At 45.2% G+C, this 25,129-nt stretch overlaps 1 protein-coding gene across 1 annotated transcript in view; it reads left to right on the top strand.

Moving 5' to 3' along the window:
- Cacna1e (calcium voltage-gated channel subunit alpha1 E) overlaps positions 1–25,129 on the top strand; it is a 452,501-nt gene that overhangs the window by 376,685 nt on the left and 50,687 nt on the right. The window contains exons 14-27 of the mRNA XM_051186002.1: positions 142–254; positions 2,243–2,355; positions 2,643–2,774; positions 3,171–3,243; positions 4,087–4,204; positions 6,307–6,374; positions 7,687–7,784; positions 11,811–11,867; positions 13,032–13,685; positions 14,007–14,320; positions 16,284–16,434; positions 17,563–17,692; positions 18,357–18,416; positions 19,158–19,264. Of these exons, the coding sequence (XP_051041959.1) occupies positions 142–254; positions 2,243–2,355; positions 2,643–2,774; positions 3,171–3,243; positions 4,087–4,204; positions 6,307–6,374; positions 7,687–7,784; positions 11,811–11,867; positions 13,032–13,685; positions 14,007–14,320; positions 16,284–16,434; positions 17,563–17,692; positions 18,357–18,416; positions 19,158–19,264 (2,188 nt within the window). The remainder of the gene's footprint in view (positions 1–141; positions 255–2,242; positions 2,356–2,642; positions 2,775–3,170; positions 3,244–4,086; positions 4,205–6,306; positions 6,375–7,686; positions 7,785–11,810; positions 11,868–13,031; positions 13,686–14,006; positions 14,321–16,283; positions 16,435–17,562; positions 17,693–18,356; positions 18,417–19,157; positions 19,265–25,129) is intronic.

Below are 25,129 nucleotides of genomic sequence, written 5' to 3'. Positions count from 1 at the left end.
CTCTGAATTTAGGCTTTGTACCCAGTGCTGACTTCTTCCCCAGGAGATCTGGAGCTGCTCTATAAGGGGTGTGTATTAGTTAGAGGGAGAAAGACTTCATGCCATCTATGGATCAAACATTTGTACTTTTACTACTTTCAGACTATGCAGAATTTTTGTTTCTGGGACTTTTCCTATTGGAGATGTCCCTGAAGATGTATGGCATGGGGCCACGCCTTTATTTTCACTCTTCATTCAACTGCTTTGATTTTGGGGTAAGTCCTCGGAAGCCTGCTTGTCCTCCTGTTTCATGTTGACTGGCCATGGTTTTAGATAAGCAACTTGATCTGTCACTCGACATGAGCCATTTAAGTCAGGAATCATAAAAGGAGTATGGTAGTATGGTATGATGAGATAAAGGGAAGTGAATGAATCCTGCTGGGCAAGAATTTGGTTTTTTTTTTTTTAAACCTCTTTCAGTCTTAATGTTTTTATTGATGTATAACACATATACTAAAGAGTGTACATTCAACTATATAGCTCAATGAGATTTTACAAAGCTACCCATAGCCAGAATTTTGAACCACTTATTATCTTGGGTGAACTCTGAGAGAGGACAAAGGACTTAATTCTAGAGGTGGCTTTATAAGAAAGAGGCTATGTATTTGTTTATTTTCTCCTTCAGTTGAAAATGAAAATAATTGTCTAGGTATGCCCTCATATGAACTCACACACTCTGGTATTAGCATCACTCCATGCAGAACATTCCATCTAGCTGTTTACTTTTCATATAATATTTAGGTGTGTGTCTTGTTGGTAGAGTTCAAGGTGCATTCATGCACATTTACTTCCAGCAGTTCATACAGGAGTCCTATACAAGATATGAGGTATTAGACATTAACCTGTCCTCTACACATAAGGTGACAGACACTGCAGTGCTCAGTTCATACACCTGATTTACATTGGAATAGAGAATCAGGACCTTAGATTTCTAAGCCACCTCTCTTTCTGCCAAACCCATTCTCTTTTCTGCCAAAGCTCCACACAAAGATTCTGAGCACTTGCCCATCTACATTTTTACCAAGAACATACGGTTCTGAGTGCAGGCAATTTTCAGGGATAATAGCTAGTGAGAGATCATTTTAACCTTGATTTTCTCAAACATATATTTTTCAGCACTGCTTTGAAGACTCATTTTCATTATTTCTCCCAGAACAATGTCTACAACATAGTCAACATTCTATAAATGTATAATCACAAAGTAACTCAGAGCCAGCCATAGTGGCATGCCCCAAAACTCTGGATGCTGAAGCTAAAGAATCACAAGTTTGAGATCATCCTGGGCTATGTAGTATATTACAGGGTTGCCTGAGCTATCTAGTGAACCCCTGTTTCAGAAAGCAAAATGTAGGGGGTGGTGGAGAGATGGCTAAGGATGCTTACTCCAATAAGGTGTCTTGCACATGTGTCAGGTAGCTCTCAGCCACTTGTAACTCTAGCTCCAGGGGACCCTATAATTCTGGCCTCTGTGTCACCTGCACTCACACATAACCTACACTTATAAATAATTCCAAAAAAAGCAGAAGTTGAAGCTGTGGTGTTGATAGAACACTTGCCTAGCATGTGCAAAGAAGGCCCTGGATTTTTTTCCATTTCCTATAAACAACAACAATCTTGAAATGTTAATCTCAATTGTGACTTCGGATAGCAATCAGACCCTGTGTCAACAAAGATACTGTTACACTGAGGATTATACAGGACCCCATTCTTCTCTTTGAAAGATATTTAACACAAGAGCACTAAAATATTCTCAGGCATGCTATGGTCTAGAATGATGAGAGAATGTTGGCCCTTTCTGATATTTTGATATTGGAACACAACCTTGAATAACTCAAACTGGTTTCTATGATTTGGGTACCATTTCTTTGTCTGTGTATATAAGGTAATGTGAAGCCAGAACATCCATTGCTATCAAATTTGTGCAATTGCACTGAGTATATATTGAAATTTTGTGAAGGCCAAGTCAGTAAACCAATACCCAGTGAGAAAGGCAAAGGGAAACGGTGTGTGGAGGGGGTGTCACAATATTGTTTTTCTTTGGTAGCTTCTCAAGTACACAGTTTGATTAAGGTTAGGGATGGCTGGAGAGGGAGAGTCTCAATTTCACCAGAGCCCAACGAGAGCTGATGATAACATACTAAGTACAAAGATGCTTCCTTCTTCTTTCTCCCTCTTCTCAACTGTGTCTGGGTTTGTCTCTTAGGTCACAGTGGGCAGCATCTTTGAGGTGGTCTGGGCAATCTTCAGACCTGGTACATCTTTTGGAATCAGTGTCTTACGAGCTCTCCGGCTCTTAAGGATATTTAAAATAACCAAGTAAGTGTTGACACCACCTTTGAGAACTTTTACTCACTTCCCTTCCTTGCTTCCCCCTTCCTACTCCATCTCTCACATTGTTCAGATTTCCCTTCTCTAAAGACAAAACTAGAAAACCGTCAGTGACAAAATATTGAACAACACATTTTCCAGGGGAGGATCATGCTGCTATCACCTTCACAGAAACACAAAGCCAGTTTATCTTAGACTTGTAGGCAGATGCCAAGCTGGCCTTGGGGATGACTTGATAGTGTGTCAACAGCTGTAACCTTGTCTGGGTTTCACAGGTATTGGGCATCCCTCCGAAATCTGGTTGTCTCCTTGATGAGCTCCATGAAGTCAATCATCAGCTTGCTCTTCCTCCTTTTCCTCTTCATCGTTGTCTTTGCTCTCCTAGGAATGCAGCTCTTTGGAGGCAGGTAAGGGCCAGGGGGGTCTTTTCATCTAAAGGAAGCATTGATTAGTCTCAGGCCTGGCTGAACCAAGGTGATTTATTTGGTTTGTTAGCATCTTGTTTGCTCTTTGTCTGAATAGTCTGTGGATGCACATGAACAACAAATGTCTCTTTCAAACCTGTCCTTTCAAAGCTTTCCATGAGTTGATCAGCATGGATCCTCTTAATTGTTGTCCAGCCTAAACTCTGTCTTATGACTTATGTCTTTTAAAGCTCATCTTTTTTCCCCCCAAAAATAGGGGTCACCATCTTCATATAACACGAAGGAGGGAGAGCAATGGGTGGGGAGAGATGAAACTGCAATATGGTTCTGGGAAACTTGGTAAATGATATTTTTATTCTCTCTGAATTTCCTTTTTAGGTTTAACTTTAATGATGGGACTCCTTCGGCTAATTTTGACACCTTTCCTGCAGCTATCATGACAGTGTTCCAGGTATGATGGCAGCTGATAGCTCAGAAGAGCAACATGGGGGCCCATAGACCATGCAGTGTTAGAAGGCAGTGTCTTGAGCATTAGGGCTCCTGTTTTGAGAAGAGAGCATTATTCCTCCTGTTTGAGAAATCATTACAACAACCCCTTAAATTCCTGTGTGCCTGTTACCACCAGCAAAAGAGTTCTATGACCTAGTTGTCCTTCTCCCCACACCTGTGAATCTGCAAGACATCAAGTCTGGGACATTAAGTCACAAGTCACATTTGTGATTTGCCTGAACTCTGGAGCATTTCTGATCTGTATTCAGTTTACTGAGTTAATGGGATATCTTTCCCATGCCATCTCAAAATAATAGAAACAATTAAAAACAAAGCAAAACTTTTTTCAAGCCATAAGGAAAACTCAACATCAATAGTATTTTAGAATTTTACACCTGAAGAAAAATATTGCTTAGGCAGACTCTGAGGCTGAAGTATAACCCAACTTCCAAACTAGAACCACTGAGGCTTGTCCAATAATGCTACTTTCTTGGGAACAATGTGTTGTCACCCCAGGGAACAATCAGGTAATGATCAGACCACTAGATCCATGTGATTCCCACAATGCCTGGCAAACCCGGAAGTGGGAGGGACTCTGAAATATGATGAGCAGAAGTATTTCTTCTTGTTCTCTTTTCATGTTGAATGTCTGTAATTCTCTTCCATATAAAAATAGGATTACTTATAGAAATGGCCTTTTCCCCATCCCAGGGGGAATAGATGGAAAATATCCATCCCTGATATCTTGCCCTTCACATTGACCCCAACCCAGAGTCTTAACCTGCCTTTTGTTTGCTCCACATAGATCCTGACAGGAGAAGATTGGAATGAGGTGATGTATAATGGCATCCGCTCCCAGGGTGGGGTCAGCTCAGGCATGTGGTCTGCCATCTACTTTATTGTGCTCACCTTGTTTGGAAACTGTATCCTCCTACAGTGTTCTTCTGAAGTCTGGCCACTTCCCAGTACCAGCATTTGAGGAGATGATGGGGGTGGGATGGTGGTGGTGGTGGAGGTGGTGGTGGTAGTGATGATGATGGTGGTGGTGATGGTGGTGGTGTTGGGGGAAGGGTAGTATAGTGATGGTGGTAGGTAGGCAGGCAGGCAGGCAGGCAGGCAGGCAGGCAGGCAGGCAGGCAGGCAGGCTGGCTGGCTTTGGATAGGCAAGGGCAGAAGCCACAGGCAATGCTTGCTCATACTAAAGGAAACAAGATTTTCATCTCAAGGAATTTGTGTACTAATTCTGTGAAGAATACAAGCATTAAAAATGCAATTGCCTAAATCTGCCATACAAAATAAAACCATGTAATGCTAATATGTTAAATGGTTGGGGATACTATAAGGTCTGTAAAAATGTGTGAGGTCAGAGATCATTGTATACTGAAATAGTAGGAAGATCATAATACTAGTGAATCAATTACATAGTTATAAACAGCAGAGCTTACCATGTCATAAAATTTCAGCATAAATATAAATATCAAAATTAGCACTGATACCATTAAGTATTAGTAGTTACTGTGTGTGAAATTTTGCTATATAGACACTGTGTCACCTAGTCCTTACCTTATAAGACAAAAGAAAGTACTAGATCATATCAAGTCAATACAAACATATAAAGGAAGACTAACAGTGAAATTCTATAACTCCAAATCTTATACCTCATGTTTTAATTCTGTTGCTGGGGGAGAGGAAATACCTCAACAAAAATCAACTTAGAAGTAGAAAGGGTTACTGTAGCTCACAGTTCCAGGATGTGGTCCATCATTAGAGGAAGCCAACACATTCAACAGAGACTTGGAGCAATTAGTCATAGCACATAGTCAAATGCAGAGAGCGATGGGTTAAAGCGTATGTCAAGCTATTGCTGCTTTCACTACTCTGTTATGATGGTCTGTAACCTAGCACAGGGAGATAAAATACACCCCATATTTTGAGGGGTATTTGATTACAGCAACAGGAACAAGACTAAGACACTGATCAAAAAAATCCAGAGCAGGAAGATTGAGGTTTGAATCCCCAGGACACTCCTTGTTAACTGGATGTGTGGTCTTCAGAAAAGTCATTCGCTCTCTAAGAGATTTTGTTTCCACATTTCAAAAGAAGATAATGATGTCTCTTTTACTAATTGTAAGCACTGAATGAAATGATTATTAAATGTATCTTATAAACTGTGAATATTTGTATAACTCTGAGGTACCTGGGGGAGTGAGACTCACCTTGAATTGGATTGTAGAGCACAGTGGGGGCATTCTGAAGCAGCTGCATTTTTACATAATAGCTTCACACAGAAGATATGCTCTTTTCAGCTTTTATCCTGAGGCCTTCTAGTGGTTGGAACAGACTATAAACTAAATGTGAGGAATGCCTAAGAAGCAGCTACCTGATAAGTCACAGGAAAGGAAGGCCAGTTTGCCACAATGGCAGCCTCTTGATTTTCCCATTGTTCTGTAGGTAGCTAGAACCATCCTTTTATGCTAGAATTAGTTTCATGTTCTACAACATATGGCTCCCAAACACAGATGTTGGGACCTTAGGAGTTAACGTATATGTAATAGAAGAGGATTTCAGGACAAATCATGTCCATCCTGTGACATTTGCCAAATGAATCCGGAAGCTCTCTGGGACGCTAACAAGAATGAGAGAAGTCAGTACCCCATTATAGAAAGTTTTAGTCTAAGTAAGATCCCAGCCTTCTTGAAGGGAATGGTGAACACTGGTATTTAGATCCCTGCACATCTTGTTCAATGGTCCTTTTGTTCCTGTTGCTAGTCATTGAGGCCATTGCTATCTGAAAATTTCCTCACCATATTTGCCCTTTCAAGTGGTTTGATTCAGGAATTGTTTCTTGTTCTATGTAAAGAGGCAATGTGTGGAAAGAGGGAAGACATAATAACCCACTTTCCTCTCTTGTGGCCCTTGGCTGCTGCTTCCAGTGCTCAGACAGAAAAGTCCTGGAGGGGCCATCTCAGACTTGCTAACGCCTTTTGCTTTTTCTTGCCTGTTCATCCTTAACCTATACCCACAGACACACTGCTGAATGTATTCTTGGCCATTGCTGTGGACAATCTGGCCAATGCCCAGGAATTGACCAAGGTAAGCATTATCTTTAAGAGAGTTGTCTTCTGGAAGCTTTTAGGTAGTTGGAGAGTCACACACCCATGCAGGAAGCCTGCTTTGCTTCCACTGAGTTTGCTGAGTTTGTTCAGCATGGGTCTCTTGTGTGATATAGAAAATATCAGCATAACTCCAAGAGCCCTTGCATGGGTCCTTCTCAAAATTTCAGAATGTAGAACCAAGGAAAATAGTAGAACTCTAGATTTTAAGCTCTTTCTCTGCTACTACAACCTGTATCAGTATGACCTCAACTATGTGACCAAATAATCAAGGGCTTGGGTGTGAGAGTGGTCAGGGGCATCATGGCTCCTGCACTATGACCACTAGGGTACTTTATTGTTCATGGTCATTTCTAGAAAAATTTCTATGAAATCAGATATTGCCATTCTCAAAGAGATATTCATTCTTTCATGGAATTCTACATTCTCAGGGAAGAAACAGCATTCATTGCAATGGGATAGACCATGAAATGGGTGAAAATTCTTGCCATACAATGAAAACTTGGTTTTAGGAAGATACACAGTTTACCTAACTTTTCCCACTGGATCTATGATGTGTTGCCTACTTGTCCCACATCTCTTAAAACCCTCATCTCTATAATATGGGAAGGAAAATATGAATGCTATGTGAAAAACTGGGTTTGAATCCTACATCTTTCCATTACTGACTAGTTTAGCTTTGGTGAAAGTACTGATCTCCATTAATACCAGTTTTCTCAGATGTAAAACGAGAAAGACATATCTGCCTATCTTTGTCACTGTATTACAGCAAAATTCAAATGAAATACTGTGGATGGGAACCATAGCATGCTAGGAAGATATGTATATTATAATAGCTCTGTCAATGACCTGGGCTTATTTCCTTGGTGTCATCACTTCAATCAAGATGATACAGGAGAGATAGCTCTGCAATGAAAAGTGTCTGCTACTCTTCTATAGCCCAACTTCAGCTGTAAGCACCTCATGGAGTGCCTTACAACTGCTTGTAACTCCAGTTTCAGAGGAATGCAATGCCCTTTTCTGGCTTTCATGGGAAAATGCATACATCACACACACACACACACACAGAGAGAGAGAGAGAGAGAGAGAGAGAGAGATAGAGAGAGAGAGATGCCTTTCCAATTATAGGTGAAAAATTGAGATCTCTGCCTAGGAACCTAAATGCCATACATGGTTTAATACTTCCTTTTGCTTACATCATCTTGCTTGGGATTCAGAGCTCCTGGGGAGGGTCAAAGGAAGCTGCTCTTTGTTGGACAATTCTAAGTAAACTATCCCTGCTTTGTATCTAGGATGAGCAAGAGGAGGAAGAAGCCTTCAACCAGAAACACGCACTACAGAAGGCAAAGGAGGTTAGCCCGATGTCTGCACCCAACATGCCTTCTATTGAGTGAGTAGGCCATCCAAACACTGACCCTGGGCTTCTGGGGCTAAATCTAATTCATCAATGCCTACAATAATCAGTTGTAGGAAGGCACCTCCTCTGTTCCATGAACTGTTCATAGCACATAATACACTGTTATAGGGTAGGTAATGAGAATAGTGGGGAGGGCACCACTCAAATAAATCCAAGAGGGACCCTCTGTGTCAATAGAAACCTAAACATGCAGAAGGTAGCTGTATTAAGGAAGCATCCCTCAGCAAGATCCAATATGCTTTAGAGACCCAGAGGGATAGACAATACTGAGGCTGGTGAAATTGGCACCAGCCAGTGTAGAGGTCCTAACCCCCAGGTGAAGGACTCAGCATTTATTCAAGTTGAAATCATGGGAATACTTAACATGGAAGAATGATTCATCCTATGGATTTCACTTTAAAATATCACTCTGCCCCATGGGAAATTGATTGTGGGGGCCCAGCATGGAAGCAGTGAGATACAGCTGGCTGTTAGCGTAGAGTGGGTGATGATTAGTTAAACGAGGAAAGTAGACACAGAGGAGATGACTACTCAGTCTATATTTTTGAAGGTGAGCCAATGAGATTCATTCATGGATTAAATTCAGTATGGCTAAAGGTGGATAAAAAGGAGAGAGAGAGAGAAGAAGTTTTATAGTTTTGGAACCCAAACAGTGGCTCAGAGGGTGGGGGCATTTTTTGGTACCTCAGAGATAACAGAAATCCAGAGTTCATTTTGGCTACATTGAATATGAGATGTTTTCTAAGGCATCCGAGTGTGTGAATAGGCTATTGGTTACAAGCATCTGGAGCGTAGAAGAGAAGTTGGGATTAAAATAAAGATTTGGGGGAAGTCATTTGCATTTAGATGGTATTTAAGCCATCAGTGTGGGTGAGATGACCCAGGAAGAGCAGGGACAGGCAGGGGAAGAGTGGAGCTGAGGACAGAGGCTGAGCATGTTCTTCCCTGGCAGAGGAGAACCTGGGGAATGAGGCAAAGGAGCACACCCAGGGGACAAGGGAGGGATAGAAGGCATGGTGTTCTAGAAGCACATATCAGAGTGCAGAGGCACTGCATGCTTTTGAAGGACTAACCCCTCCCATGGGGACAGAGAAGGGACAGAGAAGGGATTTGGCAAAACAGAAACTATTTTAGTGGCTTTTTTTCTAGTATCTTGGTAGAAACAGTGTCCATATGGGATAGATTCGAGAATGGGAGGTTGATATAGAGAATAGCTAAGATCACTCTCCCAGGGTCCAGCCTGAGCCTGTCCTCCATGGGAGAACTTGGGGACTCAGTATGATCCTGCACAGGTCTGGCCTCTGCACATTAAAGGGGGGCAGTAGAAGAGAAACACAGAGTTCCTGATGATAATCAAGGCATGCAAGAGGCCTGTATGAGGGGTCCTGTCATAGCTGTGGGGACAGTGGTAACCCATCGAGAAGTAAACATATATCCTGAGCTACTGGACCCCATCAACCATTACTTAAAGTCAGCAAGATAAGAGTTCTTGATGGCCCAGTATTATTGGGAGGGAGGAATTTCTGAGCAGCCTCTACATCACCCATTGGGATGCCTCCCATTCTATGTAGTGCCTACTTTATCAATGTCACTGCTGGTTTGCATTTGCTTCCCAAAGCTTCGAGGGCTTGCCCTCCAAGTCCCTTATCTGTGAGTCTGGGAAAAACAAATAATTAAAGGTTGATTGGGGAATATCAAACAAGTTTTTCCTCTTCAGACTATTCCCTGGTTTTGAGTAAATTTTGGCTAAAGTCACATACACACAGGTATCCAGAGATGCAGATGGATAGGACTTGCTGCCACTGGGAGTAGGTGGTTCTATTTACTGAGATGAGGAAGCTTGGGGGAGAAGAGGGTTTGGAGGGATGTGATTGGGAGTGATGATTGGCCCAGAGTAGAAACTATTTATGGAATAGAAGAATGAATGAAATGTGGGTAGGCCCAGGGCTGTGAGACTTGAGCAGTGAACACCAGTGCAGAATGAAGGTAAAATAGGAACTGCAAACATCCACAGTAAGATGACACTAGGGCTTTGATTGCTGTCCATATGCCACATAGTGTGTACTGCTGCTAGGGATGATCTCAGGGGATGTGTGCCTTGCTCAGATGTGCATCCCAGCAACTGATTTCTGGTAAGCAGATGTGGCTGCCATGGATAACCATGGAAATAGCATTATTAGCACAAACCCAGGTTTCCCATTGGTAGTCCTAGTTGTCAATAGCATGCTCTGTGGCCTTAAAGAGAACCCCTTAGCACTCCAGAGCCTCTGTTTGCCCATGTTTGGAATGGGAAGGAGGATTCCTGCTCTTTCACTTCACACAGCTACTGTGGGGCATACACAGATCATGTGCATATGAGTTGGAGTTAGTGGCTACTTCTGTGTGGTTTTAGAATATAACTGCAAATTTGGAATAATACCTACATGAAGTAAAGTCAAGTGTCAGGCTGTATGACAAAGATTAGTTTCTCTTTTGCTTGGAGTGGTGTGTGTGTGTGTGTGTGTGTGTGTGTGTGTGTGTGTGTGTAAGTGTGTAGGAGAAAGTATGCATAAGTATGTGAGACACTGTGTGCATAATAGAGATAGAAAGTTTGTGTATGTGTGTGAAAAAGTGTTGTGTTAGAGAGACAGAAAGTAAAACTGTGTGTGTGTATGAAGGAGAGGGAGAGAGCCCTCTCGTATACTCACTTACACATGCTTGTAGAGGGCTGGTATTTGAATACTTGAGAATTTTCAAGTAGTTGATATGATATGCTTCTCCCAGTGAGCATGCATGTTGCCTGTCTAGAGTGTATGCTTCCATTTCTATATACTACCCATGCTTCACACACACACACACTCACTCACAGGCACACACACTGGCCCTGCTATAGTATAAGCTGCTAATGCTGAGGGATATGTAGTCTGTTGAAGAACTCACAACATCTCTGCAATGATGTCTACATTATGAGTGCTTGTGTGCACATAAGAAATGCACTTGTGCACAGATGTACTGCTACTCCAAGACATCCCCAGAGAGACTTAAATTGGCTACCTCTGCTTCTTGGGCCCTGCCCTTGTATAAAGGCTCCTTTCCACGTGTTTGAGATGTGGCAGGAGAGCAGAGTTCAATTGCCTGACTTGTTCTGCATTGATGAGAATCTTCTCAGAAAAGGAAAATCATTTACCTGCATCCCAGACCCAGCAGGGTTCATTGGCCTGGAATGGGGTCCTCCAGCCCAAGGACTAGAGCAAACTCACCCTGGGAATCTCTCAAGTGAGTTGCCCTCTACCTTAGATTTGGCCCTGTGCTGGCACACTCATCTATCCCACCAGTCTGATCATCCCTCAAACTTGTATTTGAAAGGATACAATGCATGTATAGAAGTGATATTTCTTTAAAGCAGACTAAGGGCAATTCTGTGTTTCACCCAGTAGAATAGAGCGAATCTTGAAGGCTTCTCATTTATGGTACCACTGACATTCTGTGGCCTCTGGAGTGCAGTCCTGTGCTTAGCCATGGTCTGCTCGATAGCCCTACTTGTGTGCATGGCAGAACATGTGTTTTCTCTGTGTTCCATAAAATTGAGCCAGGATCTGCCATGGGAGTGACGAACCGGAAGGAGTCATACCTGGGTGAATATACCTTGTTACCCTTGAAATGACTGGAGAGGGGAGACAACTGTCATCAAAATAGGACTCAGGAGGGTGGCTGTGTAAGCTCAGTGGGGCCTGGTATTTAAGCATTAGAAGCTATGTCCTACACAAAATAGTCTGGCCTCTGGGATTCTGCGTGTATGCTTCAGAAACAAGATCTGTATATTTTGCACATAACAAGGATTCAGAGGTCACTGTGGGAGCTCTATGGGGAGGGAGGGATCTACAGAGGGCAAATAGAAGCATGGAAGCCCTGTGGACATGCTAAAGACTCTGGCTTCCCTCTGGACATCTGCTGGTGGCTGTGGGGCTTACAGGTCCTAGAGGTCGGGGTGGACTGAACCTGTCCGTTTTTCTTTCCCAGAAGAGACAGAAGGAGAAGACACCACATGTCGATGTGGGAGCCGCGCAGCAGCCACCTGTATGTGTGTACCGGTCTGTGTGTTTGGGAGTGGTTCTGTGTGGGCATGGGGGCAATGTGTTTTTGTCCTGGCCGTGGACAAAGCGACACTGAATGTAAACATCAGCGCGTGCCTTGGTGTGTGGGGTGTGTGTATGTGTGTGTTCCATGCACATCTGTAGACATTCCCATAGGCACCTTTCAGGGTATGCTTCTCTCAGTGTGTCTAAAGTATGTGGCTGTGTGTTGTTTGCTCTTGTGTTTGGTCTGAGAGTGGGCATGTGCTTACATTGGTAATTAGTGTCGGTGGGGGTTCCTTTCATGGAGGCAGTTGTGTGCATCTCTGTGTGGGCCTCAGTGAAGGTGCGTGTGGGTCCACGTGCATCTCTCTTTAACAGTTGGTGGGTGTGTGCACCCACAGGCACGTGAGTGAAGGAGTAGGTGTCTGCCCTTCCAGCTGAGGAGCCCACGCCTGTGTTCTCTATGCCATGTTTGTGTGTTCCTGCTGCCATGTGAATACTCATTAGGGCCTCCGAGCTGAAATGCTCAACAGTAGTTTGGGCGTGGACTGCTGGTGGTCTCTGTGAATGCCGTCTTTTGTGGGTTTCATTAGCTGTTGTTTTAGAAGCCTGTGTCCTCTTACTTTGAGGGGAAACTGCCACTGTTAGCGTATGGGGTTGCTTGCCACTGTCATTATCTTCGTTGGTAGCTGAACATGGTGCATCTCAGCCCGTGCTATCCCAGGCTAAAATCTGAGAGGGATGGGAAAGGAGAAGAATCTCTGACCTTGAATGAAGGGCCATTGGTGGGTACATAATTGATGCCCTCAACCAAAAGAGTAATGGGGAGGGAAGGCCGGGTGAGTCTTTGTACTGCCACTCTCTCTGGTCTTAGGTACGCGGGGCTCAGTTCTGGGCTGATCCATCCTTTACTATTGTACCTCAGAAGCAGGGATGGGAGGGAAAATGCCCTATCCTGGATTTAGAGGCACTGGTCTGACAATTTTTCTCACGTGTGGCCACTCTGCTCCTTGTATCTCTGTGCTTCTTGTCTGGGATCCTTGCGCTGCCCCCCTTCAGCTCCTTCACCCCACGATCCCTATTCATGGATCCTGTAAGCCACCATCTCTAAGCCTGACCCGCTATCAGGTTCTGACTGTAGCCCTCGCCCCTTCTCCTTTGTCAGGAGGGAGCGGAGGCGCCGGCACCACATGTCTGTGTGGGAACAACGCACCAGCCAGTTGAGGAGACACATGCAAATGTCCAGCCAAGAAGCTCTCAACAAAGAGGAGGCCCCGCCGATGAACCCCCTCAATCCACTCAATCCACTGAGCCCTCTCAACCCACTCAATGCTCACCCCAGCCTCTATCGGAGGCCCAGGCCCATTGAGGGCCTAGCCCTGGGCCTGGGTCTTGAGAAGTGTGAAGAGGAGCGCATTAGCCGTGGGGGTTCCCTCAAGGGCGATATAGGGGGCCTGACCAGTGCCCTGGACAACCAGAGGAGCCCCTTGTCCTTAGGCAAACGGGAGCCACCTTGGCTGCCCAGATCCTGTCATGGAAACTGTGATCCAACCCAGCAGGAGGCTGGGGGAGGAGAGACAGTGGTGACTTTTGAGGACCGGGCCAGGCATAGGCAGAGCCAGAGGCGCAGCCGCCATCGCCGTGTCAGGACTGAGGGCAAGGAGTCTGCCTCCGTCTCCCGGAGCAGGTCTGCCAGCCAGGAGCGGAGTCTGGATGAAGGGGTGTCCATTGAGGAGGAGAAAGAACACGAGCCTCAGGGTAGCCACAGGAGCAAGGAGCCGACCATCCATGAAGAGGAGAGAACCCAGGACTTAAGGAGGTAAATGATCCCAGGGAAGTACTAGGGGGGCCTCAGTTTCCCCTTTTATAAGATGCAGAGGATGTCAAAGCACCATCTATATGGAAATGATGATCTCTTCTGGAGCATCTCTGTAGACAGTGGGTCCTGGGTGGGAATGAATCAGTGGGTATGGCCCAGGGGTGTTTGCCACTATGTATGTGGATGGGGATGCTGACAAGGCATGCTGTGTGCTCTCCAGCAGGCCTGCTCTGCCTCCTCTCTCCTTTCCCTTTAGCCAGATGCATCAGCCATTCTAGAACTGCTTCTAAACCATGGCTGTCTCCTGCCCTTTATTCCCAGGACCAACAGTCTGATGGTACCCAGGGGCTCTGGACTGATGGGAGCTCTTGATGAGGCAGAAACTCCTCTCGTCCAACCCCAACCCGAGTTGGAAGTAGGGAAGGATGCAGCTCTGACGGAGCAGGAGGCTGAAGGCAGCAGTGAGCAAGCCCTGCTTGGAGATGTTCAGCTGGATGTGGGCCGGGGCATTAGCCAGAGTGAACCTGACCTCTCTTGCATGACAGCCAACATGGACAAGGCTACCACAGAGAGCACCAGTGTCACAGTTGCCATCCCCGATGTTGACCCCTTGGTGGATTCAACAGTGGTGCACAGTGAGCAAAGTCTGTTTTTTTTTTTTCACCCTAGCCCTCAACTCCAGCCGGAGCTGGGGGCAGCTGGCTCTGGGATTCCTCTAATAAAGACACCCAAGCAGGACTAAAACATTTTCCACAGTCGTGAGGCAGTGATCTCCTGCAGACTTAGTTTCCTCAACTTTAATTCTGTCCTCTAGAATTTGGTCCTGTGAGTCCTCAGAGCAGTCACCTGTGACTCTGGAACCACTTATGTCCTGATGTCACCCGATGGCATCCTTATGACCTCCTCAATCTTCTGGGAGAAACCTGTGGGGGCACTTCTAGCTCTGGCCCCTGCTCTGCTCATTTAATGGTGTCAGAAAAATCGCTACCTCTCCGGAGGCCACTGTGTCATGTATAATGTGAGAACACTGAGATAGATGATCCCTGGAGACCATCCCTGCACTAACATTTCATGACTCTATTATTCTTATCAATTTTCTCTCTCCTAGGAGCTCTCAGACACACGTCCCCATCAAAATTATTCCTTCAAGCAGATGCTAACCTATGAAACATTAGCAGGAAACACAGGGAAAAGCACTTAACTTACTATGCTACTTGGCTCTACCCCCATCTTTCCCTTCATGTTATTCCTGTCCCTGCCCGACTGCAACTGCATATTCTATGTCTACATTAACCCCATGCCCTATGCCTGCACTGTCCTACCCCAGTCCCTTCCTTGCATCTCATCTCTGCCCTGTCCCTAAATCCCTTTCCTGCTTTAATCCCATTCCTTATGATGACCTGAACCTCCTCCCTGCATTAACCATGTACTTTTATTTCTATCCATGTATGTCATCCCTCCATTAATGCCATGCCCTATAATGTGTCCCCTACTTTATCCTTGCATTACTCCACTTTCTACCCTATCTGTACGCCCCGGCCCTGTGATCACAGACTATGGCCATGGGGCTCCATCAGAGCACGTTTCCCTTCCTTTTGCACATTCTTCTTGCATGGCAGGCTCCTTGTCTCCCATCTGCCTTCCCTCTGCGGCTGCTTCACCTCCAGTCTTACTTCATATTCTCAGAAATGCCATATCTGCTTTTAAAAGCCAGTCTCCCATACCCAGTGCTTGCTGGGGTTGACTTGGGCAGGTTTCAGGCTTCCAGGTCCACAGCCATTTTTAATGTCTGATTTTATACTTTCACTAAGTAAGAAGTGCTTGAGAACCTCTTTTATGAGAAACATTTTAGCTTGACCATCTGTCTAGCTAAAGCTAGAGCTAGTGTGTGGCCTTTGTCACAGGTGTAGTGTGTGTGTGTGTGTGTGTGTGTGTGTGTGTGTGGTAGAGGCTTGTAGGTTTGTGCTATCCTTTAGCTGTTAGAAGACCCCACCTGTGGGCCAGGACCACAAAGGCTTTCTACTTAGCCCAAGTCTCGGAGTAGGGAGTAGTGCCATTCCTTGGTCTTAGAGCAGTGGGAGTGGGGTGAGGGGCTTCCCAAGCCTTCCCTCCACTGAGAGCCTTCTGTCCCCTGACTTGAGCATAGAAACAGAGAATAGCCACTTGACAGTGCTATGTGACCTCTGGCTGCTTCATCTCCCTCCCCCCAGTCCTGGAACATAGTCATGGGCCTATATTCACATGAATATTGCATTCTCATTTCTGTTTCCATCATGCTGGAGAAGGCACAGCCCAAAAGGCAGTGCAGAGAGACTAATGGTTTCTTGAAATCTTCCACTGCAGAGTTCAGCCATAAAAGAGAAAATGTGGTTATCGTTTCTATGGTACAGAAGGCTGTAGTATATAAAGTGGGGAAGGGTGAGGATAAGAGGAGGAGAAGGAGTTGATGTGGTGTGGGGGAATCCCCTGATACTGTCAGGATACCTTCCCAGGGTCGCCCATGGCATCCCTTCCTATTCTTTCTGTGCTATTCCCAACTCAAACCAGAAACCATATGTATCAGCAGGTTTCTGAAGATTTGACCCTTTCTGCTTGCAGTTAGCAACAAGACTGATGGAGAAGCCAGTCCCTTGAAGGAGGCAGAAACCAAAGAGGAAGAAGAAGAGGTGGAGAAGAAGAAGGAGAAGCGAGAGACAGGCAAAGCCATGGTGCCCCATAGCTCCATGTTCATCTTCAGCACCACTAACCCGTGAGCCACACTCCTATTGCACCCACCTTTGATACTAGGACAGCTAGCCAGTATCTGAACCAGCCCAGGATGATGGAGAAGAGGGGAACCCCGTCATCTCCCCGAACCCTCCTGGCAGAGGATAGCTAGATATGAAAATATTTGGGGCCCAAGAAGTGTGGTGGAACATTTAGTTGAAGAGTCTCTCATATCTGCACCCAGAGTCTCCAGGATAACTGAAGACAGACTACAGGGGAAATGTCACGGGAGAGGACTGTCACCTACTCTGATCAGTAGTAGTTAGGATAGGGAGAATGAAGGAAATTTCTTTGAGGATGTCACCATACATTCTGAAAAAGACAAATGAAAGATTCTAAAGATGCTCAAGCAACTACTGGAGTTTAGGGTTTTAGTACCACTGTTCTATATATGGAGTTTTAAAAAGAGCTTCTTTACCTCAGTAGCATGGAGAATGCATGTCAGAGAAGAGTCTAAAATGTTAGATCTAAGAGATACTGGATTAGGAAAGAGTCTGTGCCTTAAGTCCTGGGACATGGCATATGGATCAGCTTCTGAGAAAGGAAGACAAGAAGACCTTCAGTGGCCTTGTGGGCAGTGTTCAGGCAGGCCTGTGGGATGGGAGGAAGTTGGATTCAATTGTCAGGTCATCCAGAGCTGTAGCATAGAAGACAGGAGTTTCCATCAGAGTAGTCAGGAAGCCATGGAAACATGTGGCTCCTTATCAGGTGTTTTAGAATCAAGATCTGTTTTTGTGTTTCTTGGTTCTTTAGAATTTCCTAGGCAGGTCCTAGTTTCCTTGCTCAAGGGAGAAGAAGCTGAGATGCAACCGAGGGTAACATAAGCCACGGGAGGCTGTGTGGTCTCATGTGGCTATTCCTCACGGCTCACTCATGTGTGCTGATAATGACCTTGGCTTGCGTGACATAGCCTCTAACCAATCTGATTACCATTCTCCACTGGGGACTGAAATCAAGGAGTGGTACTTGAGAAATTAAATTGCTGTCCCTGGTGACTTCCTTAGCCAAGGGCCTGGCTATCTGGAAGAGGCAGGAAGTAAGAGGGGCAGGCATGGGAATGATGCAGGACAAGCTCAGCAATGTGAGTATAGCAGGATTCTCTCACCCACAGGATCCGCAGGGCCTGCCACTATATTGTGAACCTACGCTATTTTGAGATGTGCATCCTCCTGGTGATTGCGGCAAGCAGCATTGCCCTGGCAGCCGAGGACCCTGTTCTGACCAATTCGGAGCGCAACAAAGTGGGTGTACAAGGGCAATTTGTGAACTTTCTTGATGCCCTGGGGTCTACTCCATCCCAGGTCCTCCCCTCCAGCAGCAGAGGTGAATCAAAATAAGGTAGCAGAAAGGTTTGGGGTGATAAGGTGCCAATTCCTCAAAGATAAGTACAAGCCCTTTCCAGAGAAGCCCCACATCCACAACCATGCCACTGTTTTTAGGCTGCAGCAGCAGGCAGGCTTGACACTCAGAGCTAGCCAGGCTTCTGAGAAGGCCCTGCTGCTATTGGAGGGCCTGGGTGTAGTAGGATCTACTATGGAACCATAGGTGAAGTGTGTGGATATAGGGGGACTGCAGCTCACCCACAGGCCATTGAGTCACCTCCTGGGTACCACACAGAAGCTGAGAGTTGTATGGGGACAATTCAGACCCCAGAAATTCTGACTAAAAAAAGGAATATCCTTGGACCATGTGGCTCAAGCAGGTTCACTAGCTCCTCCTTCCTTCTGCTCACTTCTTAGCTCAGCTATAGGTAGTTTTGAAAATTCCTCATTGTGTTCTGAGATGGGAATTTATGGGAGACAGGGCTGTCTCCCATACACAAAGGTGTATATGTCAGTGGGAATGTGTGCGTAGAGCTTGCAGCCTTACATGGTCCTCTCTGTCTCGTTTATGTGTGTCTTACAGGTCCTGAGATATTTCGACTATGTTTTCACAGGCGTGTTTACCTTTGAGATGGTTATAAAGGTAAAGGGTTTCAGGGGAAACCTGGGCTTGGGTTTCCGTTACATCACTTGTCTGCCCCTTCCCATGCTGCCATCTCCTAGTCCATGGCAGCAGTAAGAGAGCCTCTGCAGAGCTCTCTCTGTCCTCAGTGTCCTCAGTAAAGGCACAAGGCTGTGTGGATATGATTAAATAATGTAGATCTCTTCTCATGACCTGAACAGGAGGCAGGTAGTAGGTAGACACACAGGGTTGTGTACTTCTGCACAGTGCACTTCCGGTCTTAAACTGAGTATATGCCCAGACAGTGGGTTAGGGAGAGGGAAATCTTTCCAGATTCCATCTAGTTCCAACCACACTCCTCCTCTCTAGACACCTGACACCCCAACAGGACTATCTCATTCTGAGTTTTACCCATCTGGGGTTTTCATCCATCCATGCATATGTGGCAGTGTTTGGCACTCTCTGGGACACCGAGGAGAGAAGAATATTCTGTAATGGCAGAAAAGTCTAGTCCAATCCTATGTGACCATAGGAAGGGGGCTGCATCCTCACTGTAAACTGGAGAATTTGTGTGACTAGGAGAAGAATCTTCAGTCCTCACCATTACCCAGAATGCTTGCTGGATACCCTCCTTGCTCCTCAGGCCCAGGGTGGGCTTGGCTAAGGAGACAGTGGCAGTAGAGCCCTTGCCATGAGGAAGCAAAGGCACATGTAGGTGTTACTTACACCACTGGGCTCATCTATTCAAACCCTGTCCTGCAGATGATAGACCAAGGCTTGATCCTGCAGGATGGATCCTACTTCCGAGATCTCTGGAATATCCTGGACTTTGTGGTAGTGGTTGGTGCATTGGTAGCCTTTGCTCTGGCGTAAGTAGATTCTTTTATGTTCTGTTCCCTTGACTTTCTTCTTCCTGGATGCCTGGTTGATTTGAGCCTATCTCCAGGGCCCACCTGGGAAAGGAACATTCTGGGTAGTGCCTGACAGTAACACTCTGGGAGTTAGCTTGCCAGTGGTTAAGTAGATTCCCTACAGTTTTACAGCTCTAGTTCACGTGTCCTAGACGAAGAAGCAAGATTTAGGAGCACCAGTAGGAAGAAGGGAGAGCCAGGGCATCATGGAAGAACGATGTAGGGGCAGAGCAGAGTTGGGGAATATCAGAATCCTGGGCATCAGGAGGGTCCCTGCCCATGAGGAGTGGTAACAGACCTAGTCCAGGGATATAAAAACCATATGTATACATGTGAGCTCAAAGGAACATTCTCAAAAAAAAAAAAAAAAAAAAAGATTTCTCAAATCTTCCTTGAATATATAAATTATTCTATGTAGGAAACCAACTCGTATTCATGATAATTAGGGAAATTTATTTACCTCACATATTGCTCTAGCTCTAGTAGGTTTTCAACTACATCATGGTATTTCCTGTGGAGTTCAGCCATGGAAGAGGGCTCTGCTAGCTCCCTGGAACATTCTAGAGCATGTCTGAGAAAGACAAATGCTGCCAGAGACATTTTAAAAACAAATCAGGCAGGGGGAATGACCCATCAGGATGGATATCAGGTGTCTGGGATCAAAACAGGTTCCCCTTCTTCTGGTGGTATGCGGGATTCCTCAAAGCCATCCTACCAGCCTTTTTGAGTCTTGTCTTCTAAGCAAGGCAGGATATACTTTCATTCTGATGAGTACGAGAAAGCATCTGGGTGCTGCTTTCATTGATGGCAGACTTCTGGGGAAGAGGAAAGATGTTTCCATAGGTTTGCCTTGCCCATATCCAAGGTGTTAGAAAGGGATCATCCTCTGTTCAACTTCTCCCAAGCACTACCAGCTTCCATCCCCAATCCTCACTGGCAATTAAACAAGTAGGGCAAGAACTAAGATGTCAGGGGCAAGGGTATCGTGTACCATGGTGAGAGTTCCCAGCTGTGTTAAGTCTAAGACTTCCAGAACCTGGAAGTCCCCTGTGCCCATTGCTGCAGGAGCTATGAGAGAGAGGCCCTCTCACAGAACCAGAGTATGTGATGCTGAGACAGGATGGTAGCAAGGTAATTCAGTGTGTCTTGTCCCTATGTGCATAGGCATCTCCACCCCTGTTAGAGCTATGTAGGGTCACCTTTGCCCTCACAGAATGAAAGCTTCCTATACATGTGGCTGAACTGTTCCCAAAGAGATTTCACAAAAGTACGGCACCTCCACACACACTCAGACTCTGTGTGTGTTCTCATGGCAACATACAAAGAAAGGCAACCGCGTCTCTACCAAGGGATTCACAACTTGTCTTCCTCCTTGCACAATTCATTAAGGTCTGCTCTTGCTTTGAGAAAGCCCACATTGCTTGTTGTTTGTTAAAGACAAATATATGACCATTAGGTTGTTAAAAGATCCAGTTCTCTTCTTTATTCTATCAATGCATTTGTATATATTACCCATTATTGTTTCTTTCCCAGTTTGTTATCAGTAGCACACTCTATCTTTGAGTAGTGGATAGTGAGAAAAGCATAGCAGACAGAACTCACCAGACCTTGAAGAAGAACAGAATTCACAGGTGACAGGACAAGGAAAGGTGACAGTTGTGGGGCCAGGCGGAGCCTAGTTTGAATCCCAGCCCTTCTCATATTAATTATCCTAACCTCCATTTCTAACCTCTAAAACAGAGACAAAATGGGGTTTGCAGAGTACTTAACACTGGGGCTATCTATGTGAATACTCAGTAAGTGTTAATTCACTGCTTTATTCTTCTAATTCCTTGGGGTGTCAAATGAAGTAGGAATGAACTATATCTCGGTGGCAATTTACACATTTAACTCAAGATGGGTAAAGAGTGGTCCAAGACTCAGCTGCTTCCCACCCAGCTACCTCTTCCCCACAAGTCGTGAGCCTGTGCTCCTAACAACCAGCAGGTGTACTGGGTTTGAAGGGGGATAGGAGGTACCCTTCAGAGGAAGCTCATGCATCCTGTCCTGTGCCCAGTGTTCAGCTGCTTCCCCTTGGGCTCCTTTGATGCCAGAGTGCTTTAAGGTTGGCATCTATCTCATTCTCTTTTGTACTCCTTGAAACATGGCAGTGCTAGCTTTGGTGCTGGTAACAAGGGAAGCCTCAACAATCCCAGAGCGGAAAACTCTGTTTCTGGTATCCTTCACCAGACTCCAGAAAGACCCTGGCTCCAGGGTCCATCCACATTTATGGGAAAGAGTAAGACCTATGATCTATTATTGTCTTTTAGTGATATCATATTTTGAACTTTCCCATCTGAAATGTAGATGGTCCTTGCTCATCCTTCTCCATTGTTCTTTTGTTGTCTTCCTACTTAATTTGCCATGCCTGTTCCTTCTCTTGTTTCTCTGCCTACAGTGTGAGCTCCCATTCTCTCCTTTGACTGTTGCCACATTTGCTCAGGTCCTGCTAACATGTTCTGATGCTCACATGCCTGTGTGTCTTATCCCTGTACTTGCCTTTTCCTTGTTGATGACACTAGAGAATTCAGCTCTTCTGTCACAAAAAACAGGATTCCCAAGAGTACCATCTGCCAGCGACCTATGGCAGAGAATGGAATGAAATAACCATGTCCATGGTCTCCGGAGTCAGGGGATCAGGCCAAGAGAAAGCCAAATGTGGGTTTGTCTGGCGGCGTTTTAAGTGTCTTTCTCATTGTTGTAATATTCATCCTGGTATCGCATAGGTTTGCCTCAGTGAATGTCCACTCTTCCTATAACCTTTTCCCATCCCACTTTCTTTCCCTCCCCCTTGAAATTGAACCCTGCCCTAGTGAGATTTCTGCAAAGGCTATTGCTCTGTCAGTTTGAGCAACTGAAAGCAGTTGCCAAGGTAGCATGATTATCTGGTTCCCCAGAAACCAGAAGTGATTTCCTATCCCTTCCACCACAGCCAGACAAAAGAACCCAGCCCAATTGGCCAGGTCTGGTGACAAAGGGATGACCTCCCACTTATTCTGAGAGAATGCTGCACTATCCAGGGTCTCTCTGCTGTAGAGAACTGCACCTCCCATCATCTGTGTTCTCAATAAAGATGTATGTAATAGCTGTGGAAATCTATTCTCCGGAGGTAGTCAGACTAAGGGAGTTTATAATGTAATCTTGGCGTTCTACTTGGGTACTTGGTTGACTTTTAACAAAGGGGGTAAGAGGGGGATTGTGTTATCAATATGGTCATATATGGGTTTAAAAACATCACATTGGAACTTTTCTGTGCTTTCCAGTCCATTTATGAGAACACTTGGGGCTCCTTCCTATGCTGATATCTCCTAGGGAAGTGCTTTGGCAGGATTGAGACTAGCTTTCCCTGAAGCCCTCATGACAGCACCTCATTTTTTTGGCCCACATGGAGACAGACTTTTTGTCAACTATAAATATCCCAAACTGTGCCTTTTCATCTTTGGGGTTTTAAGCTATGAGTGACTAGGTCTGTGAAATCTTTTGTCCTTTCTTTCTAGAAAGGTCACATTTGTCTTCTCCTGCTAGCCTCAGCCTCCACAGTTGATTTCTCTCCTATCTGCTCTTTGGCCTCAAGTGTGGGAAGGCAGAGATGGTTACAGCCTTGCCCTTTTGGGGTATCTGAACATCAGGCAAACCCCCCACTTCAGGGATCCCCTAGACTCAGATGTGTAGTGGGGAATCAGAGGACTACAAACTAGGTTATGTCTTAAGCGCTAAACCCACACTCTGAACCATGGTGTTCACCCTTCCACCTCCACTGTGTACAATGTGTTACTTGATTAGCTGAACTTAGATGAGCCCCTGTGTGCATTCTCAATAGCAAGTGTGCAGCTAATGCTGCTTGTTAGTCTAAATGTTTAATAGAAAAAGCACTGATAGTTCAGCTTCCACCTTCCCTACCTCCTGTGCTAGTCAGTCAGGCGAGCTCCCAAGTGACTATGCCAGGGCTTTCTATAGCTGTGTGCTGTTGTAGCAGGGCATGAGGTGAGGTCAGGACTCCCTGGCACATGAGGGGATCTGGCCCCATTTGGCCTTTCATTATTTAGTCCTTGGCCAGAAGCAAAAACATGAGTCAGCTGGCCTCTGGATGCCAGAAGGAACTAGACTGCCCACATTAGCGTTTATTACACTCCTTTCATTGAAGTGTGTCACTTTCCTGACACTTGACACTCTACCCTAGTAGCTAAGATGCCCGAGGTCTCTCAAATGCACTGAGAATTAGCCACAGCAGCTGAGCTGGTTGTGAGTTCATTGAGTGAAACCCATAGACACAGGCAATCTGAGACTTGGAAGTGCCTCATGGAGCCAGAGCATCTGTTCCTCTGGGATGGCTATTCTGGGGGATTTGTCTCTCTGATGGAGAGGATACACATACCATCAGGAAAGAGTGGATGTTTGGAACTGAAATGCATGTTCTCATTTACCCAGAAGGGTATAGAAATACAGAACAAACCCTTCACCCAAACTCAGTTATATACACCTGCCTTTCACTGATGTCTGGATCTAAAATAGTCCCTCACATATAAAGCAATGCCTGTGGGGTCTCTTTCTTGACTGCCCTTACTCTTTTAGAACTAAAAAGTGTTTCTCAAAAGGATCTATTACTATACTTTGTCTTGAAGGTGTAAAAATGGACCTATTTACTACTGAGCCAGATACAACATCTACTTCTCTTACTTTGGAATAAAATAAAGCTCTAAAATTGCATTTAGCCACCAGGTAGCCCATTAAACTCTGAATTTAGAACTCTTGATGCAAAAAAAAAAAATTGGAAATGTCCGGCAGTGAACAGATAGGATGTTGACCCTCAAGAATCCAGCCTCCCAATGCACTTCATCTCATTTTGTGTCTGGGTCAGGACACTAAAGGTGGTCAGTGCCTATTGATTCTTAGGAGTTCCCATTACTTTATTGTATCCTGCTGGTCTTCAGGTTGGACTAGGAGAGTCAGTGGAAGATACATGGGGGAAGGTTCCCATTCTCCATGTTTTTGTCATTAAGGCCCAGCATGTGTCATTGGTGCTGCTGTGGAGCAATCCATAGGATGTTCAGTTGCAGATGTCCTGTGGATATGAATGCCCAAGTCTTTCTGTTCATCCATAGCACACACTTGGAAGATGGTTGATTAGAAGTGGGACCACATCCTGTGGACACAGAAATAGGCTAAATGAAATAGTCTAATCAAGGAATGCAGTTCTATCCAATTACTGGACCAACCAGACCCATATGCAAAAGGCACCCTGTTTAGGAAGTGAGGCTTCATGGCCACAGGAAGAGCCTGGTTTTGTGATATTGGTGGAAACTCATCATAGTACCCTACACATTGAAAAGTAGGTTGTAGAGCTCTCAGGATAGAAGATTGTATAATGGGACTCAGGAAGTGTCTGTCTGGATTGTGTGACCTGCTAACCACCTGCTTGGTCTGTACTCACAGGACACATACTTACAGTACAAATTAGTCTGCAGCTGAGGGAATGCATTGGCTAACCTTCAGTTGGCAAGACCTCCCTACAAAGATCCCAGATGAAGGGTCATTGGTTATGTTTAGAACATAAGGACTAAAAAGAAATACAAACCAGGTCACTCCTCTTCTGCAGTTTAAATAACAAAACGGCTAACACACAGATGCTTTGCTGCCTCCTCCTGCTTCTTGGTACTTGGACAAAAATACCTTCCAGTTGGAGTATAGTGATGTTTATTGAAAAGGAACACATTTCAAATGGCTGTCATAGTATGTATTAGAGGTTGATTTAGGTCAGCAGTCAAGGAGAAAGAAAATACTTAG

This window comes from Phodopus roborovskii, unplaced genomic scaffold (assembly GCF_943737965.1).
Source record: "Phodopus roborovskii unplaced genomic scaffold, PHOROB, whole genome shotgun sequence".
Classification (NCBI taxonomy): Eukaryota; Metazoa; Chordata; class Mammalia; order Rodentia; family Cricetidae; genus Phodopus; species Phodopus roborovskii.
This window is presented reverse-complemented; position numbering and strand designations above follow the sequence as displayed.